This window comes from Onychomys torridus, chromosome 14 (genome assembly GCF_903995425.1).
Source record: "Onychomys torridus chromosome 14, mOncTor1.1, whole genome shotgun sequence".
Classification (NCBI taxonomy): Eukaryota; Metazoa; Chordata; class Mammalia; order Rodentia; family Cricetidae; genus Onychomys; species Onychomys torridus.
Window position 1 is genome coordinate 69800351 of NC_050456.1, and position 21468 is coordinate 69821818.

Consider the following 21468-nt stretch of genomic DNA (forward strand, 5'->3'; position numbering starts at 1 on the left):
ATTTAGCTCAGTGGTAGAGTGCTTGCCTAGCAAGCGCAAGGCCCTGGTTTGATCCTCAGCTCCACAAAAAAAAAAAAAAAAAGTCCTCCCAGGTCAAAGATTGCAAATGTAGCTCAGGAGAGTATCTGCCTAGCAAGTATGAAGTCCTAGGTTCAATCCCATCACCACATAAAATGGGTGTGGTAGTACACAACTATAATTCCCAAACCTGGGAGGTAGAGACAGGAGAATCAGAAATCCAAGGTCATCCTTGGCTAAAGAATGAACTGGAAGCTAGCCTGCGCTAAACAACTGGTCTCTTCTTTAAAAAAGTGAAAAAAAATAAATAAAAGCCTTCTCCCAGGTGGTTGTGATTCTGGTTGTGTGTGGATCCTAGAACGATGCCTAGAGTCTAGACAGGACAACAGGTAAAACAGAGAAAACTCCAGAAGGAAGAAAAGGTCACCCTGAAGAGTAAAGGAAGAAGGACGAGGTAGAAAGGAAACGAAGACGAGGGCAGGAAACCCCTTCTCTGAAGGTTCCTACAATTCATTTACCTGATCCCGAATCTCACTCCCTTTCCCGTGTGGCCTTCATCCCTCCCTGGCACAGACTGTGGAGCAGATAGCGGCCTGAGACTTACTCCATGTGGGTCATGAGACTGCCCATCTGGGGATCGAACCTGGGCCAGCACCTGTGTGCACTGGTCTGACCTCTGAGCTCGAATGAGGCTCTACCAGGCCCAAGGTAACACAGCACACACAGGTTACTTATTCAGAATGCCCCACAGAGATATGAGTGCCTGCATCGGTTGTGTGGAATGCAGCATCAAATGGGCGGCCTCAGCTCCTGCCGGCACCACTGTGAACTGGAGGCCAGGCTGAAAGCACAGGAGGGAATTGTATTGTATTGCCCACCCAGGAACAGAGCCTACGCTCCCCAAAGAAGAAGACACTGGGGCACGGATCCCCTCCTCCCGTAAATACTGTTCATTTGCTCCAAAGCAGACACCAGGCTGGGATACAGACTATACCCACTGACTACAGAGGTTCCCGTCTGCTGAGTGCAAAGATGCCTTGAGGCTGCAAGCTTCTACCAGGTGGCGTCTATGGAAAGCCTGAGTCCTGATGAGCGGAGAGACCTTCCCAACAAGCAGCCTTTGGAAGAGGGCACTCCTGTTCTGCTGGTCAACGGCTGTGTGAGAACCATTGTTTCAGATAACTCAGCAGTACGAACTATGGAAAACAGCATGCTCTGTCTCCAAGGATTGTCTTGCCTTTATTCTCTACAAGCCTTTTACTGAAGTATAAACATATGATAAGAATAGGACTCTGGGGTTGGGGATTTAGCTCAGTGGTAGAGCGCTTGCCTAGCAAGTGTAAGGCCCTGGGTTCGATCCTCAGCTCAAAAAGAAAAAAGAAAAAAAAAAAGAACAGGACTCTGGGTTCAATTCCCAGTACTATAAGGAAATGAAGGGGTGGATTTAAAAGGGGGGGGGGGGAGTAAAAGTGGACAAGACTGAGAAACAAATATTTGCAGTTATCTTGTGTTCCCACACAACACCCTATCTCCCCCCCTGCCCCGCCCCCGGGTGGTCCACCTCTGACCTGCCTCTCACCTCCAGAGCACAGATCTGCCTGGCCATGACCTTCCCCTACATGGAAGGTCCACTGAGTATACTTCCCAGCTTAGCTCCTTTGTTAGGTTCATCTGTGGGACTCGGCTACGTTCTGCACACAGTGGCGCCCAGTTCGCCCTCACCATGGCATCCACTGCACTCTTGATTGGAGGCAGAACCACAGGGCCAGAGGTTGCCTGTGCTCAGCATTGACCACGCCACACTCCCAAACCCCAGTGAGCCCCTTCCCCTGCTGGGCTTCTCCCTGTCTCCATCCTCACACATTACACACATTCATTACTGTTTCGGTCTCTCGCTATGTAAGTCATGTGCGCTCCAAGAAGACAGGGGTTCTTTGCATTGCTTGGCCCAGGACAGATGCACCGGAAGCACTGGCTAGCCCGAAGAACATCTGCCCTCACCTGTGCACACAAGCAGAGGGCTCTTACAAAGTTCCTTCCCTCTAAGAGTCCTTCTTCCCAAAGATGCCTGGCCAGGCCCAAGGTTCTGGCCTCACTCAGCAGCCCCAGTTGCCAGTGAGGCTTTCTTTCCTTTTTTGTTCTTTTTTGTTGTTGTTTTTTTTGGGGGGGGGGGTATTTTTGTTTTTAAGACGGTTTCTCTGTGTAGCCTTGGCTATCTTAGCTGTCCTCGATCTCAGAGAAATCCACCTTCCTCTGCCTCCCAAATGCTGGGATTAAAGGCGTGTGCCACTACTGCCTGGCGCCAGTGAGGGCCCTCAGCCATTCTCACAGCCCCTGGGACACTGAGTGAGGTCACAGTGGCTCTTGGGACAAGTCCAGACTCGGGTTTCCTCATCACCAGATGGTGGCTGAGCACCCAGGAGACTGGTATAGCACCCACTCAGGGGAGGCGCAGTGAAGAAGGGGAGGTGGAGAGCCTGCCTGGTGAGGTACTCAGGCTGCAGGAGCTCCAGTGAACTGCACCTGACCTGCTCTGAGCGAACAGGGAAGGTTTCACAGCAGCGCTATCTCCATAGTTGCCTATTCCAAAGAGCCTACAAAGAGGAAGCCAGCGAGGGCAGTACAAGCAGACACTGGGACTGGACTGGGTGTGGCCAGGCTGAGGGGCAAAACCCATTCCGGGCAGATAAGAACAAACGGGGGGGGGGGGGGGGGGTTTAGAAAGACTTCAGGGTAGGGTAACAACGGGCCAGAGTCACTAGACAAGCCTCAAGTCATCCACAGTTGTACAGCAAATGCGGGTCTCACCATGCCCACCATGAGAAGGTCACCGTGGAATAGCAGCCAGGCTCCTAGGGAGCCTGCACCCGTCAAGGGCCTGGAGAGCAGGATGGGATGACAGGCAAAGTACCCCGAGGAGAGGGAAACAGGCAAGACAGATGAAGTTAAAACACAATCTGACATCTTAAATAGCTCGCTTGCCCCAGCCAGAGCTGGCAACAATACTTTCCAGCCAGAGCTCAATCCAGAACCTTCTAACCATATGAGAGCAAGGTCTCTGCCTCGAAGCCTCAGACCCCAGTGTCGCTGTGGCAACAGCCCACAAACACGGGGAGCCCAGGCTTCAGTACTACAAACAACCCTGACAGATTCAATAAATATAAATGGACTACAGCAATTTGTGGGGAATTTATGAGAAATTAAAATTTCAACTTCGACAATAAACAACCCATTTCAGAATTTGCCCCACTTAAAGTTAAATAAACTGTGTGCGAGCATTTTTGGAGCATGATGATGTGAGGCTAAAAGCTGGCCTGGTGGGGAATGCCTCCTGGGCCTCCACACCAAGAGCACTCTACAGTGTATGTACCTGCTCCTCCTCTGCACTCTCACACTTGGTCCTTCCAAAAGTCACCTGGGCCACTGTGAGGCAGAGATGAGGAACTCAGGTGTGCGTGAACTCGGGAGTCAGCCAGTGAAACACAGTGTCTGATACTAGGTCACAAAGCTGGTCAAGGTCAGAAGCAAGATGCAAACCCGCAGGTCAGCCCGACTCCAAATCTGTGTGTATGTATGTGTGCGTGTATGCACGCGCGCACACACCCCCTAATGTATACTTGCTAGGCACAAAAACATCATGTGTGCCGGGCGGTGGTGGCACACGCCTGTAATCCCAGCACTCGGGAGGCAGATGCAGGTGGATCTCTGTGAGTTCGAGGCCAGCCTAGTCTACAGAGCTAGTTCAGGACAGGCTCCAAAGCTACAGAGAAACCCTGTCTCAAGAAAAATTTTTTTAAAAAATCACGTGTAAGCGAGGCTGTATGTAGGAGAGCTAGCTGAATTCTCTGGAAATCCACCCTACTGAGACCATCCACAGGGCTGGCTAGCCTCGAGCAGATCAAGGACTTCTCACACATTCACGCCCCCCAGGGAGGAAGGCTCACTCAGATCCCAGGATTCTGCAGTATGAACACAGCATCAAGATGAAAGGCTGAGGGAGGAGACGAGGAGGGATGGTTCCGTGGGGAGATGTCCCACTCCTGCTTTCTGAAGAGTCAGTCAGAGACTCTGGAAAGGCCCAGAAAGATGGGACCCAAGAGACTGCACAATCTCTTTTCAGAGAGGGAAGCAGGGCAGCCCACACTGCAAAGGCAGTGGGCAGGCTGGGGGCAGGCAGGGAGTCAATAGCCTTGGCCTGATGCTTTTTCTTGTGATGAGTACTACATGCCCAACAGGCGTGCACTAGGCCATTCTCCTCCAGCTTGGTGGAGAAAGGATCACAACCCAAGATTCAGCATCATGACAGCTAATCACCGGACAGCAGGTGGGAGAGCAGGTACCACATGTCCTGGCAGGGGACCCGTTTAGTAACAGAGAGACACAGACCAGGCAGGGATCCCCCTTCTTGCCAGCTCTTGAAATGCAATCACATGGCCATCCGTCTCCAAAAGCCTCAGTTGAAGTGAGTCAGGGGCTTGGTCATCCCAGAGTCTCACTGGACAGCAAAGGGCCTGGTAGTGAGTCCCAGATAGAACCCAGCAACAGAAGGACTGCAGGGAACTGACTACTCCTCACTGGCCCACCCCTCATCCGTCCACATTTGTGCCTTGTCCTGCAACCTGGCAACCCCAGGGGACAGACAGAGGGAGCTAGAATGTGAGTAACATAGGAAGAAGAGAGAAGCGAGTGTCACATACATCCCTGTAGCACATGTGACAACAAGACACCCTGAGCCGGGAAGGATGACCTCCGACGCAGTGTTCACTCTCCATAATTCCTCGAGATGCCCGCCCAGGGGATTTGTCCCCTAGGAAGTATGTGTTACTTTAACAAGGTCCACACCAATAAATACTCATATTTATGTAGCACACAGCAGTTATCACAGCCCTGCCCCCACAACATGAGAGCTGGACACTCACAGCAATACTAGCCACAACAGCAACAAAGGAGGACCAGGGCCAGCATCCACCTAGAGAATCAAATAACCACAACAACAGCCATATTTAGCAGAAGGCAGCCCTCATGGAAGCTAGGTACATGGTGAGAACAAATGACATGATCTGTGCCATCATTTGTTTAAAGTGCATCAATGAACAGTCTGTCTCTATTAAAGGACGTGTGGCCACTGGATCCCTGGAGTGTGAAGAAATGTATTCAGGCCACACAAGACGCTATAGATCTTCTAGAAAGCCATTTAAAGATGCCTTCTAGAAGGTCAGAAAATCACATAGACAGAAAGACAGCTCCTGAGGGGCCCTGGTCCTATGGCAGCTTTGCACTGTCTCAGAAGTAAAGGGGGCCACGAACAGTCCAGCTGGAGGGGCTCCCTGGCTTACAGTCAAGGCTGAGTCCCGGCCATTGGACCTAAGACACTTTGTCTTCTCCCTAGTAATATGGGTGGGCAGGAGTCCTCATGCCCATTAGCTGGCAAAGACACTGAGGTCACAGATAGCAAAGTAGCAGAATGCCCTGAGTGGTGGGCCCAGAGTATCTATCCTCCAAGTACCCAACAGTCTCAGATGCTGCTCCTCCAGGCTCTGCTGCCTGGGCTGAGAGGTAGCCGTAGGACCAGGGCCCCTCGGGAGCTGTTTCTCTGTCTATGTGATTTTCTGACCTTCTAGAAGGCATCTTTAAATGGCTTTCTAGAAGATGCAAGGTCAGTACTCTCTCTCTCTCTCTCTCTCTCTCTCTCTCTCTCTCTCTCTCTCTCTCTCTCACAGGGTTTCTCTGTGAAGTTTTGGTGCCTGTCCTGGATCTCCCTCTGTAGCCTAGGCTGGCCTCGAACTCAAGAGATCCGCCTGGCTCTGCCTCCCAAGTGCTGGGATTAAAGGCGTGCACCACCACTGCCCGACTGGTCACTAGTCTCTTAAGCTTAGTCACTGGGTGCCCCACCCACCACCCTCCCCCATGCCAGGCTGTTTCTGCCCTATTCCTGAGCTTTCAGCTCATCAGAGGCATCCTTGCCCAACCTGGCTCCTATCCATCTTGTCAAACACTGGGAATGATGGGAGAAGGTGGTAAACCAAGGACTTCCTCCTTGCCGGGAATCACACCCCTCTCCCACCCGAGACGAGAGACATACCAGTCAAAGTCAAATTCTCAGTTACCCAAGTTAGCTTTGGGAGACCAGAGTCAGATTGGTAGAAGATGGGCTGCTCTGAAGTCCTTGCCCAGCAGAGCCCTGCATGCCCTCCTGAGCCATTTCCTGGCAGTGGGCTGAGATATACAAGTTCCTCCCAGCTGTCCTCACCTCATCTCAGGTTTCAACCCGCCACCATCCGGCTGTGTCCACTTGCCCGGCTACAAAAGGGCACAGCTGGAACTAGGGGTGAATCCTAGCCAGTGGTCCATGACATGCAGAGGAGCACCTTCCTCTGGGACCCAAACCCAAATCTGCTGCTAACTCCCTGGGCAGCACAGGGCAAACAAGGCTGGCTCCACATGGGAAGCCTGAGTCTTGCCTGAAAGTGGGCACTAACAACAGCAGCCAGCAACAGAAGGCACAAACAGCCTATCCTCTTGCTACAGGGCTAGTTCATGGAGGAATAGCCCAGTGACGAAGGCATTCTGGGGATTCCTCCACAGGTATGTCCTAGCTCCCAGACTCCAGTATTGTCTCCTTCTTCCAGACGTCCCTTCACGGCCTGAACAAAGTTCCCAGTCCAGGCCCTGCACCTCATTTCCACTGGATCAGCAGAGCCTCTGGAGCAGCTTCTGGAGTGTGACTCAGCCCCACAACAGCAAGTTTCTGGGACACGGCTGCTGGCTGGGCCCCAGCAAGCCGGCATCTCCTTATAGGGCATGCTTTATAGCCATTCTACAAAATTCAAGAGGCGTGAGATGCAGACAGTGATGCTGGGGAGCAGGCTGGGGGCAGGAGCTCAAGTTCCCAGAGCGTCTGGGTCCGCAAAGGCTTTCCCTGTCTGTTGCTTGTACACAGCATCCGAGATCTGTGGAGGAGGAAGGGCCACTCTGGTTCCCGGGGGAGTCTCGAGTCAGGGACTGGACAAAATGAGAAGAGAGAGGCAGAGCCAAGCTATAGCTCCAGATTTGCAAACCTTTCGGAAAAGCCAACAACTGTTGTGCCTGGGACTCCCTGGGACCTCCCCAGAGAACCATAAATGGCAAGCTAGGTTTGAGGACAGTGATGTTTGTGAAACTAGAACCATCAATGGTATCTCTGCACCCCATCACTGCTGAACGAGAACTGAATCAGCCTTTGCCCGTTAATGCACGCCTGGGCAAAAGCCATTCCAATCTCAAAGGGTGCTGCAGAGCACACGGCATCCAGCCCTAGACATAGGCGAGAGCTGGGCTGCCAAGTAGGAGCGGAGGGACCACAAGCCAGACCACTACAGAGAATCATCCCCGGTCATCCCCACTCTGAACAAACCAGATGGGCATCTACGTGACTGGTGTGTCTGACTCTCCCCTTGTGGGAATACATCATACAGCGAGAACCCTGTATCCTGGCTCACACACGCTCCCCCTTTGCACTTGCATTTTCTACAGGTCACTAATGACAACTATATTAGCATTTGTAAACGGTACTGGACCACTGCTTCCAAGACAAACCACGCACCAAGCTCTGTGCCCACCTACCTTGCATTCTATTTCAATGCTTAGAAACCTGTGAGACTGCATCAATCAATATTCCCATTCTACAGACGAGGAGATGGGAAGTCGGGGAGGTGAGTGACTTGTCCTTTTTTAAGTGAGAGGCCCAGTGAGCTTCATCTTAACGAGGCTCACCAACCGAAGCCAATTCCACACCTCCCTGTCCTCCTCAGTAACAGAATCCTGAGGTCATTTGAGGTGACAATGTGCCCCGTGAAAACATCACACTTCCTGCCCACTGAACAAACCAGATGTGGCTCAGTTCTGACCCAGGCATGGTCAGAAGCAGTATTACAAGGGACTCTAAGAAGGCCACCAAGTGAGAACGGGTGGGTGCTGGGTGGGGGTCTTTCCCTCCACTGCCTCCACTGCTCAGAAAGAACAAATTGGCTGCAGCTCCAACAACAGGAAGCCACACAAGGCCAGCAGAGAGGGTGGAATGTCACGACATGGGTGCAGCACTCTGGAGTCCCCATAGCTCTGTGGTGTCTACACCCGGCATCTTCAATTTGGGAGACAAATGCATCCAGTTTTCTTTGGGTCACTGGTATTTCTAGTCCCCTACTGACAACCGAATACAAATGCCACCTAGTAGAGAGCTTCAGGGGTGCAGGATGTTGGAGAATTGAAGCTGGCCAGACAGAACAGGGGGGTGAGGCTGGGACCAGGGAGAGCCCTGACCCTAACGTACAACAACCTTGCACAAGGGAACCAGAGAACCGGAGAAGACTGGTTCAGGCCACCAGCTCTTGTTTCTATTATAGATCTCCTTTTCTCCCCTGGGTCAAAACGCCCTCTTTGTAACACCGCCATGGTTCTTTAATGTGCAGAAGAAAAGGGTCAATCATCTTTTTGTTGTTGTTTGTTTGGGAGTGGGGCTGTTGTGAGTGGTTCTGCTTTGTTTTTCTTCCTATGCAATCCAGGTGGGCCTGGAATTTACAATCCCCCTGCTTCCACCACCTGACTTCTGGGATTATAGGCATGTGCCATTACACCCAGCCCTCTCCAGAGTTCTCATTCTCCCTCCTGGGGACTTTCACCATGGTAACTAATCTCATTTTCCCACACGCACTAGCTGCCAGGAGGCTCAGACTTGCCCTGATATGCTCCCACAGCGGAGGTGCTCTGTCACTGCCTGTCATTGTCTTATTTACTAGAGTTTCCTTGGAAGGAGGAGGTAAGAAGTAAAACACGCAGAAAGCTGAAAACCTTGTCACCCTAGACTGCAAAAACTCATCCATCCCTTTCCGAGAACAGTTAAATGGCAATTTACCTCGCAAGTTAGCACTGCATGGGAATAGAGAAGATAGCACTTCATGGAAGACTAGCAGGATGGCTCAGTGGTTAAGGCACTGGCTGCTCTTGCAGGGGACCTGGGTTTAGCTCTCAGCACCCACATGGTGGTTCACAAACCATCTGCAACTCCAGGTCCAGGGGATTCAATGCCCTCTTCTGGCCTCCATAAGCACTGTACACATATACATAGGCAAACAAACACACACATTAAAAAAAAATTTTTTTAAAGAAGAAAGAAAATCATTTCCAGTTCATGAATGTTGGCTTTCTGTACTTTGACAGGTTCTGCATCCAAGACTCAACCAACTTCAGATCAAAAATATTTGAGCCGGGCGGTGGTGGCGCACGCCTTTAATCCCAGCACTTGGGAGGTAGAGGGAGGCGGATCTCTGTGAGTTTGAGGCCAGCCTGGGCTACCAAGTGAGTTCCAGGAAAGACACAAAGCTACACAGAGAAATCCTGTCTCGAAAAACCAAAAAAAAAAAAAAAAAAAAAAAAATTGAAAGAGGGGGCTGGAGAGATGGCTCAGCAGTTAAGAGCACTGGCTGTTCTTCCAGAGGTCCTGAGTTCAATTCCCAGCACCCACACGGTGGCTCACAACCATCTGGAATGAGATCTGGTGCCCTCTTCTGGCCTGCAAGGACACATGCAGGCAGACACTGTATACATAATAAATAAATAAATAAATCTTTAAAAATATTTGAAGGAAATATTACGAACATGCTTACCACATACAGACTGTTTGTTGTTATTCCTTATTTCAGGTACAGTGTTTACACTGAACTAGATGTGACACCTAGCCAGTAATGGCTAGAGTGTATTGGCTTTATGCAAACACTATATGCTCTTTACATGGGACTTGAACATTCCTGGATTCTGGTACCCACAGGCGTTTCTGGAATCAGTCTCCCAAAGGATGGACCTTTAGAAATGATGCCAAATGATACATCAAGTTGTGCCTAGGAAAGCAACAGCAAGCTTTGACCAACACCAGACTACATACACCACCAAGTATAGACCACGAATCTTCCATGGCACACAGACACATAACCACTATCTCCAGCAATCAAAGGCACCTTTCCCATGGCCAGCATGGTAAACCTGAATGTCTCAATTTTGAAATAACTAAAAGGAATAAAATAGGTGTTACAGAACCAGAGAGGAAAGAGAGGAAAAAATAAAAGAGTAAGTTAGTAAAAGTACAGCCAAAAGAGAAGGAAACTACTTTGAGGAAATGAGACAGCCAGGAATGTCTCCAGTTCACATATTTCTGCAATATTAAATTATTTTTCTGCTAATTTCCAAAGATTTCTTGGTAAGATGCTTCTATATGGTAGAATGTACACTAGGTAGCCAAAGCCCCCAGAAGAACAGATGTGACCCATGTCCCTAAAGAACTTATAGAAAAAGGCAGGGAAAGGCCCTAGCCTGATGACACCCTGAGATGAGCTCAGATGCCTGCAAAGTTAGGTGCTCATGGTAGGTCCTTGAAAAGGGAGAGCCCAAGAAGGCTTTAAGGAGCTGGTGACTGAGTTTGGTTCTGATGGAACAATGTGTGTCTACCAGATGGGAGAGAGGAGGGATGTGGCCGCTGCAGGAACAGAATATCTGGAGGACAGGCCATGTCTCAGGGGCACTGGGGCTCTGTATAGGGTGCATTAAAGGTACACATGTGGTTGGGGCTGGAGCTGGGTTTCCTGGAGCAAGAATCAACTACAAGGGTTTCACTGACCCCTTCCAGGAATGAGTCCATCACTCTACACCCTGGCACAGTGGCAAACTTGTTGAAAAGGGACATCTAAGTAGCCATGCAGCAGAAGGGCCCAGAGCAGGGAAGGAACCACAGTGCCCCAGGACAAAGGGACCACAGAAAGCCACTGGCTTTGAAAACCACAAAGCCAGCAGTGGAATATAAAGGTCAGGGGACAATGTGGAGGACACCGTGCTAGCTGAGCCAGCCCACACTAGTGTGGAAAAGGCTAAACTTGCAAACACAAAGCCAAGGACAGTGATGCATACCTAATAATCTCTATTTTGGGGTATCAGAGTTCAAGGCCAGCCTCAGTTACTTAAGACCCTGTTTTATATATGTGCACACACACATATTCATTCCCCCCCCCCTCTCAGTAAAGGTAGTATAATTCATTAATTAATGAGTATAACTCATTAACCACTGAGATGGTTCAGTGGGTAGAGGCCTGATGACCTCACTAGAAAGTAAGAGAGAATCAACTCCTGAGAGCTGGGCTCTGACTTCTATAAGCCCTCCCTGGCACACCCACATCACATTCATACACATACATACACAACCCCAAGTCATACACTGAATGAAAATAAGAATGTTAAATAACAATCTGAATTCACTGGTGTCGTGGCACGTGTCTCCAATCCCAGTTAAGTGCTGGGGGAAAGATCCCAGAATACATGGAGGCTGTGCGCCACACACTTGCTCTGGCCACCTCTCTCTGCAACACCAAGTCTCCTGAAGAGCTATCAAGGCAAACAAGGCTTCAGGGCCTCGTGGATGCAGACAGGTGTCTGACCACCACCCCGAAGGCCCAGAGCCCACTGCTGGGCATCATCCTACTCACCTCCCAGAGGCAGAGGCAGCAAGAATGAGATCTGGCCCCACCACCTGGCAGCCCACCCTTTCCAAACAGACTTCCCGGGAGTGAAGAGCAAGTCTTTGTCTCCATCTTCCAGAAACATCGACGGGTGATGTGATAGGATGGGGAGACGGATCCTAAAAACCCGGTGCGAGTGGGGTCTCCCTGAGGTGATAATGGCCACATGTGGACACACGCAAGCTTCAGGGAAGGCATATGAGACTCGTTTGGCTATGCTCTCCCAACTTTGGAATGTCGTGTGGCTTTCCCATAATAGAAAGCTTTAAAAGTGATAATAAACAAGCCTTCTAGAACCTTATTGCCTGCCTTCAACAACTCTTCTCCCTCCTCCCCTCCCCCATCCTCCCAAGCAACCTTAGGCAACTTTCCTGTTTCTTCATTTAAAACACAAAGGAGGGTCTTATAAACCTAACTGAACTGGATGTGAGGACATGAATAAATGTACATGGATCTTTATACCAGAGCACAAAACTGAGGTGGTGACCACAAACCATCCTAGACATGGTTCTTGATACTGCCTTGTGCCTCCCTGGGTTCCCTAATGCCCTGTTTCTAGTACAGAGCCAGGCACGAGGGACCCAGTGGCAGACATTGGCCTGTAGGCACTGTGGGTGGGAGCGAGCAGAATGCAAACAGATCGCAAGCATGCCGTGCCACTGACACACTTCAGGGTCTGAATGCCTCAAACTCAGCAAGGTCACTTCTAGAAATCCACCCAAAGTGAACACGGGGCTGGGATCTAAACCTACAAAGATCTAAGTTCAGACATCCATGGCAACACTGCTAGCCAGAAGCAACTTTGAACTGAGGCTCTAGACACTCGTACACAGAGACAATGGGCAACGGAGACAGACAGCTTTACGGTCCATCTACCCCCGAAATACAGGTCCCAACCGGAGCACCCAGACGTAACAGCATGTTTCATGATTGTCTCTGGGTTTACTTCCCAAGATTCCAGCAATGAGCACTTGCTACTCAGAAGTGCAAGAAGAATCTAGAGCTGCTGCTAACCAGCCAGAGCTGGCACTGCCTGTGGGAAGCAATGGCTTGACCCTCTCTTCACTCACCCTGCAAGCACAGTTCAGAGGCTGGACCCAGCAGCCTTCACAGACTATCCAGCTCTGGCCTTGGGAGGACAGTTAACAGGCAGTTCCAGCCGCAGGGGTAGGATCTACAGGAGAAGTAGGGAGGGGTCACGAGCAAGAGGATGCCTGAGCAGCTCTGAAGGCACACAGGGAAATAGCAGCCGGGCTGGGGAGGGAGATGTGGCCTTCCTACTCAATAGAAACACAAGGTACTTTGGAGGTAAGCAGAAGACCATGCATAGCTCCTGCCTGCAGCTTGTGATGGCTGTCACATCAACACACCATTCCCTCAGCTGCAGATCTGCATCTATGCTCCCCAAGATGGTACCCCAGGCCCACATGGCCTCCCTTGTAGGCCATGCACCAAGTGGTTCCAGCTGCAGCATGCACCCAGATCACGGATTCAGACTGGGCTGGGGCACTCAAAGCCTCCCACAGTACCAGCAGTGGTGGGTGGCATCTCAAGAACCACACTGAGTAGTGACTTCACCCCAGGAACTGAAGGCCACTTTCCAAACGTATCTGCTTCTGCCTCTTCCAAATGCCCTCTCCATCCCTTCCACCCCATATGTCATTATTATAAACACACACACACACACACACACACACACACACACACACACACACACACACAAATGATCATAAATTTGTCATTCAAGATATTCAAATAAGTGGCTAAGAGTGAAAATAATTTTCTTCATGTAGAAAAAAAAATCATCTGTACCTTAATTGAAAAAACACATAAAATTTGTCTTTGGGAAAAAAAAGAATTTACAAGCTAAAATCCTTAATAATTAGAAATCCAAAAGGTCCCTCTGGTGAAGAGGCAGCACAGCTTCTTCCAAGACACATTTGCCCCCTCACAGGCCACCGTGTTCACAGCAAAGGGTGAAGAAAAGTGACTCATATTCCTTCAGCACTTGTCAGGGTGCCAAGTATCGACCCCTTTTAAAGTGGAAGAAATGAAATCTCACAACCAGAAAACACACTGGCAGAAAATCAGGCCAGAGCCTTAGAACTCCTCAGAGGGGTCGGACCTCTGTCCACCAATGGCCTCTGGTGACCACATGGAATCTTCTTGTGCAGAACCAACCTCCCAGGCCTGTGGTGGTCATCCTTGGAGGTACTAATCTGCTGAGGGTCAGCTGTGGTCAAGTGGTCCCCAGAAAGCCACTACTTACAATGGGGGTGACCAGGAGATTGCCACAGGCTCTCCCCTGCTCTAAGCGAACAGACCACTAAAGTCCATGGTGCTTATTAGCTCCAGAGCACTGAGGAACGGTGAGAGAGAAGAGCTAAGGAACCGTGTCTCCTTCACCTAGAAACAGTCTAGCAAGGGCACCAAGGCCAGCCACTGGGGACACTGGAGAGAATGGACTGGCAGAGGGAACCTAACAGGACTGATCAATCTATAGCTTTTTTGTTTGTTTGGTTGGTTGGTTGGTTGGTTTTTCAAGACAGGGTTTCTCTGTATAGCTTTTGCGCCTTTCCTGGAACTCACTTGGTAGCCCAGGCTGGCCTCGAACTCACAGAGATCTGCCTGGCTCTGCCTCCCAAAGCCCGGCCTATACCTTTAATAAACCTATTAAAACACACCTGGAACTAGGCAAGAACATTCCACGAGTAACATCTGCTGCATCGGAGAACTCTGTCCCCTGAATTCAGCACCCCTCTCTGTCATCTGCATCAGCCCCTCCCTAGCTGTCCGTCTCCAGTGTCTGGAACCCTGGAACCTAGAAAGGAATAAAGAACGCCTGGAGACTGACCCTCACCCTTTCTCACTCCCAAATCCACCCAGGAACTACTCCTGCCCCCTGGCCTACCTCCCTTCATTGCCATGGTAACTACAGCCAGCCTGCATCTCCCCTGACAGGCTATAACCCCAGCTTCCTGCCAGAGGCCTGGCTTTCTGCCTTCCATACCAGCTTTTTCCTGGTACCCTCCCTGTGCACTCCAGGGAGCTCTTCCTCCTCCCTCAATCCCAGCGCTCCTCCCCCATCAGAACCCCTTCAGTGCCCAGCCGCTGCCCCCACCAAAGTTCACCCAGCCCCTCTGTGGTCTGAACTCTCCTGTTTGCTACAGCCTGGTCTCTTGCCAACCCCCTCAGGACCCAAAGCCCAAACTCCCTAGACCACTAATCCTCAAGAGACACCTTTCCCAGCCTCCAAGTCTGGATGCAGACTATTCTATGTCCCATGATGCCAACCTAGTAACTTCCCATAACACTTAGGCCTCATTCACTCTTCATCAAGAGGTTGTGGCCTCCTCTACAGGGCCTCCACCTACCTCCTTCTTACTCCGTTCCCTCAAAGACCCTAACCCACCAGAGAAAGCCTGCCCCATCCACAGGGCTTGCCCGTCAACTCCCAACAGCCGTCACCAATGTTACACCTCACCCCTGCACTGCATAGGCACAGCACAAAGCCGTACAGCAGTCCTGAGCACACGGCCTCCTCTCGGAGGTGTTCAGCCTGCTAATTTCTGCTTCTCAGTCTTGCCTTTCCTCGGATGCTTAATGTCTGCCAGCTTTGGGGGCAGGCTGGTTGCTCTTCCAGAAGAGCCCAGCTCAATTCCTGGCACCTACATGGTAGCTCACATCCATCTGTAACTCCAGTCCCAGGACACCCAACGCCCTCTTCTGGCCTCCACAGGCCCTGCATGCATGTAGTGCACAAACCTATATGCAGGCAAAACATCCATACACATTAAAAAAAATTTTTTTTAAGTACTGCATCTCAAGTGGGTGATGACTCTGCTGAGGTAGAGGTCCTGCTCCCTCCTGAATCTGAGGAAACTTACTTGCCAGGCTGAAAAACAGCGGCTGCCCCAAGACTAGGTTTCATAACGTCTGAATCTGCCAAGAATTTGGAAGGAGGAATCTATAATTGGCTACTGTACTTTTCACACTTGTGGCTTGCTCATTTGCATTTTAAAATAATAGCCCAGGCTAACAGACCCTGCCTTCTCCCCAGTGGGGTGGAAGCCAGGCTTATGCTGAGGCAGGGGCTTTGCCAGCATGCCAGCTGCAGGCAGGCAGGGTCTTCTTGGGTCTTGCTCCATTGAGATTGGGGATACTAGAGGAAGGGGTGATGAAACCCTACATAGAAAAGTATCTCTCCTGAATTTATCCACAGACCAGACTAGAGAAACACAGGCTTCTGATGAGCCCTCAGGGAAGCCCAAGGCCCAGCCCCTGAACCCAATAACCCTCCGCCCCCAGACACTGTCTCCAAGAAGGTGATCACCGCTCCATATTTAGCACTTGGTCATTTTAGCATCTATCTGGCTATGTTCAAAGCTTTCGGACTCAGCGGGGAGAGGGGGAGGGGAGAGAGGTGGCAAGTTCTCCTGATGGGTCTGTGGGCTTGGATTATGCCTCTCAGGAAGGCCCTATTGGGTCTAAAACTAACCCCCACAGCCAAACTCCTCCCCTGGGAGCCTTCCTGACTGCATGGATGGGGTAAGGTTCCAATGTCTCTGCCCCTCTGGGCCCCTAGTCACCTACTGCAGACTGGCCCACACAGGTATCCAGGCTGCCATATAGAAAGCAATGCCTGCTCAATCCACACCTTGGACCTCAACCCCTGGGTCTCAATGCCTCACACTAAACACACAGCAGCCTTCTGCTCCTCCTGAGAGACCCACACCAGCACGCTGCTGGCAGCCTCCTGAGCTAACCTGAGCAGAGTGGTACAACTCACAGGAAATCAGGTCAGGGGAGGCCACGTAGGCAAGGAGAGCTCACCGATCCCCTGTGGGAAGACCCACAGAGCCTCTTGATGGCCTGCCGCCATCCCTCTTTGAGGAAGTACCTGGTTCTGAGATGTAAACAGCCTTCAAAACAAACCCCAAAATTAATGTTTAAAACTGTCTCCATTGGCACGTTTTTTAAGCTGATATCTGAAATGTCCCGTAAGTTTAAATACTTGCAGAGGATGTCATATCCAACATGATGTAAATATTAACACTAGAAACTAAAACTGTTACTATTTCTCTTTTAAATGGATCCAATGTGGTCTAAATACCCCGGTGATCTGCGATCCACCATCATCCATTTTCAGATTATATAATCAGGGCCTTCTCAGACAGCTGGAAACCAAACACTGTTCTTTTTTCTTCCCAGACTAATTTCCAATCCTCTTCCTTGGAGATGTTTAAACTGTCAGGGTATTTTATATTGGAAAGTCTCTCCCTTATTTTTCTACTACACCTCTGAGTTATTATGTATATAACTGTTCCTCCTTCAAAGGCTTTCTATATGGTCATAAAGCTCTCACATACATCAAAAGTTTCTTCTGAACTAAATCATTATCGGTTACTAATATAAAATTGATGGGGTTGGAGATTTAGCTTAGTGGTAGAGTGTTTGTGTCCTGTGGTCCCACACTGAGGTACAGCTCTGCAGGTCATCAGCCTCTGCGTGCCAGCCACAGTGCCAATCACGCCACCTGGACTGAACCAATCCTCAACGATCCTGGGACAGGTCTGCCCATTATCCCACTGTACAGACTAGCGGGTTCATCACACAGCCAGAACCTGAGCCCAGGCCGCCTTGCTCCTCATCTCCCTGGCAGGAGGCAAAAGAAGGAATCTGCTAGCCCTCACTGCTGCAGAGCACGTGCTCATGCCCATGCCTGGGAAAGGTTACACACCAATGTTCCTTGAAAATAAACAGCCACTTCCTGGGTACACCACAGTCCCCATAAATGTGCTGCCACAGTTACCAACAGATAACAGGAAGAGAAATTACTTCCGTGACCTGGATAAACAGGCAGGATCTTGCCCACGTTCCTCACGCTTAGGTCCTGAACCCAATCCACTTAGACAGTATCGAAAGGCCAGCAACACTGAGTGGGGGGTATCTTGTAAATGGATCATGCGTTAACCCAGAGAGATGACCACAGAGCAAACAGGCCAACCCAAACCTCAACCCTCACTTCACTACCAAGCAGCAGACCTCTCCAAAGGCCACAACATCTTCAGCCTCAGTTTCTTCGTCTCTACAAAAGACATACCTCCTCCCGTATAATTGGGACCTGACAAAGGAGATGGCTGCTGAGGTGCCTGGGACACAGTCCCCTAATCCTCTCACTCACTCACTCATACCTAACCCAATGACTGGCACTCTGCCTACCTCACACTGAGATGTGGTACCCGAAAGCCCAGCTGATTTGGAAAACCCAGCCAAGGTATTTGGCTTCCAGCTTCTGCAGAGTCTCTCTCAGTGTCTTCACATTTTAAAGTTCTCAAGACTCTCCTGGACGCCAGGAGGAGGTGCAGGGAGCGGCATCGCCATGGACTTTATTTTTAGATGCCAGAGTAGAAGGTACCCAGTTTGGCTTCACTCTGTCCCCAGCCACCACTCCCTCCCCCTTAAGTCATCATCCAAATGAAGAACAGACACATCTCGAAAGCATTCAGAACGCTTTCGCCTGGCACACTCTAAATAATGGCTCCAGGCTCCCGTCCCACCCACAGCCAGGGTACGGAGAAGATCTCAGGCCTGCCAGGTACATGCCCACCTGGATGGGAAATCTTTTCCTACAAATGCTGAGCCGGAGCCTCCTGAAACCGAACAAACAAGGGCTCTAAGTATGCCTCAGCAGGCTTTCTAGAAACTTCCTTCAGCTGTCTGCCACCAGCCTTGGTCTGGTCCCCATCCTGGGTGACCCTCTGCAGGGCAGGCAGATATAGCCTTCAGAGCAGATGGAAGGGTGGACAGCCTGGTACCCGGACAGTCAGGTTCATCTTGGACAGGGACAGTGGAGGCAACCCAGGAAACCAGGCACAGCTTTGGTGCACGTGTCCAACCTGTCCCTCACTGTGGGTCTCTATTTCTGAGTTTACGAGGAGGTAAATACCACTTCACCATCCCTGGAAAGACTATAAGGGCCGCAGTCTCTTAGCAGAATATCAACAGGTAATCCCATGCCCAGGCTCTCTCAGACACCTCAAACCTGCTGACCTTCCTGAGACGGCATCTGGATAGCCACTTCAGGGCCATCTCTCCATTCTTTCTTCTCTGCCCCTCTGCGTTCTATCCACACTTTCTTTTCCTTCCCCCTCCTTCCCTTCCTCCTTTCCCCTTCCTCCACCTATCACACCTTCTCCTCCATCCATCCTTCTTCCTTCTCCAGCCAACGAGCCCAAGATTGAGCAGAGGACAGAATGACAGGACACACAGCCAGTCACTACTGTCCCTTCATCCTTCCTAACACCCATCCAAGTGCCGTGCCCCCCAGGACTCCCGGCCCTTCCTATTCCTCACACACTAGCTCTCCAAACACTAGCAGCCACCAGCCTGAGTCTGTACCCAGCTGGGGACAGAAGCTATGTCAGATCTCCAGAGGGATGTCATCATCCAGGCCCCCATGGAAAGCGGCCAACCACCCAAACTCTCCCAAAGACAGATTAAGCTCGCGCTTCAGTCACCAGATGGAAATGTGAAGAAGTGGTCTGTACTCACCTGCACGACCTCTATCCCTCGCTTCCTGTGGAGAAAACAAAGGAAACAGCGGTGTTACTCCAGCAAACAAGCATTGTACTCTCCAGACCATCCACTTCAGCCAGCCAGAGCAGGACCAGCTGAGAGAGCAGGACCAGCTGAGAGAGCAGCAGGAGCAATACTCAGGCCATGTCTCTCCAGCCAGCAGCCTTAGAGGGACCTCCTTTCAAGGGCGAGGTTTATGAGCCCTGAGCCCCCAGTTCCCCTCACAACCTGGGAGAGATGGCTGATTCCCAGGGAAACTTGGCTAGAACCCTGTAGAACTGCCAGCAACTATCACCCCCTTCCCCCAAGCCCTGAGCCAGGCTGGGTCTTCAGCAGTAAGAGCTCTGGTCTGGACAGCCCCCAGAATCCCGTTTGCCTCAGCTACCACAGGTAGATCTCCGAAACTTTCACCTTGATCCGAACACCTTGGTCTGGTTCCCATGTCTGCCTATCACACCAGCCATCCATTTTCCCACTTGAACTTCTCCAAAGCTAGCCACTTCTGGCCCCTCCTACCATTCCGTGGCCTCTAGCGGACCCATATCCCTCTCAGCCTGAACTTGGTTTTTTGCTTTTTTTGGGGGGGAGGGGGGGTGCGGTTATCTGGGTTTGGGGAGGTGATTATGCTACCTGACAAAACTCCAAGACTGTTCTCCTTTTGGTTTTTCATTTTGTTTTTCAGACAGGAACTCACTATGCAGCTCTAGAACTTGCTACGGAGACCAGGTTGGTCTCTAACTCTCAGAGATCCACTTGGCTCTGCCTCACGAGTGCTGGGATTAAAGGCATGTGCCACTATACCTACCACAAACTATTTTTCTGTGTAACCAACATAGCTTTTACGTTTTATTGCTAATTCTTAACATACAAAGAAGTAGGTTTCACTGTAACATTTTAATACAGACACATCATTATACTTTGTTCTTGTTCCCTCTTCATGGCCACCCCTTGCTGGTCACCTTCCTCCCCTCAGATATCCCTCTTCCTGCTTTCGTGTCACACATACTCAACTACCCTCACTGGCTCCCCTCTCCCTCCCCTCAGCGACTCCTCAATTCTGTCAGTACACGAGAGGCATTCCTGCACGCCCGTGTTCACACACGAGGCAGGCTATGGGGCCGGTCTGCAGCTCTGTCAGGAGATGAATGTGTGAAGAAATACATATGCAGTGGAATTTTATCCTGCTGTAAAGAGGAAAGAGACCATGGCATTTGCAGGGAAATGGATGGAACTAAAGAGCACTGTGCTAAGTGAAATAAGCCAGACTCAGGAAGACAAATATGTTTTCTCTCACAGTGGAATTAGCCTGGGCTTTGTCTACTCCATCTTCCTCCACCACCTTCCCACACTGTCCCACAGCCAACTATCCATCACACTTGTCTCACTCACCCCATTTAAGCATATGGGTTACATGTACATCTTTCCAGAGCACACCACACTAAGGCTCCCTGCTGGCTACCCACCTTCATTCACCAACCTGCTTCACATTTTGCAAGCCCCAGCTAGGACCCATCTCCATGAGGTCCGGTGCACAGGGCTGTCTCATCCCTTTCCAGGGTGTGCACTCGCCATCCCCAACCCTCAGGACTCAGCTCAGGTGAGTCCTCCCCCACCCACTCATACCATACACCCATGAACCTGGGTTCCCATTCTCCCAGCCCTTAGTCCTTGAGTATGAAGCACTGTCACTCAGAGAGAAATGGTAAAACCAAGACCCGCAGGGACTGAAATGGCCCACGTGTTTATTTTACCAAGCTCAGAGAAGGCTGGGGTCCAGGCAAGTCTAGCGGCCTACAGTTTACTCACCTAGGCTCCTGGAAACAGGGACTGAGTAAAATTAAAAACTGTGCCCCTGGCCTACAACAGCTGCCCATAAAGGGCTGCTGTCCAGGAGAGCTATAAATATGGAAAAGCAACTTAGCTCCCAGCCCTGGCACAGCATTCAGAGGGGAAATAAATGCCACAGCCAGCCTGGGTCCCCACAGCCTCGGGAAGCAGGCAGGATCTCCCTCAGCTGAGGTCACCGTCCTCACTTCTTACATGTTCACCAGCTACTTAGCAAATGCTTTGTGAGGGCCGACAGAGGACCCAATAGAGCAGATGGTAGGGCTGAGGACCACTACAACCAGCCGGGTCAACTGGAAGAACCATGTGGCTAGCCTTCCCTTCTACCCTAGGCTCCAACAGAGCCTGGCCCCAAAGAACCCAATGTGACAACTCTATAGTTAATACCACTGGGGATTCTCAGGTCATTCCATCTTCCTGTACTTGCTGAAGAAATGACAGTCAATATTCACCTGCTCCCACAACCGTACAAGGCCTCAGGCCATCCATG

General features: G+C 50.7%; 1 protein-coding gene across 2 annotated transcripts in view; it reads right to left on the minus strand.

Annotated features, from left to right (window-relative positions):
- Positions 1-21468, minus strand: part of Itpk1 (inositol-tetrakisphosphate 1-kinase) — a 141042-nt gene that overhangs the window by 88580 nt on the left and 30994 nt on the right. For both annotated transcript variants that reach the window (XM_036205994.1, XM_036205995.1), the window contains exon 2: positions 19110-19134. In XM_036205994.1, the coding sequence (XP_036061887.1) occupies positions 19110-19134 (25 nt within the window). The remainder of the gene's footprint in view (positions 1-19109; positions 19135-21468) is intronic.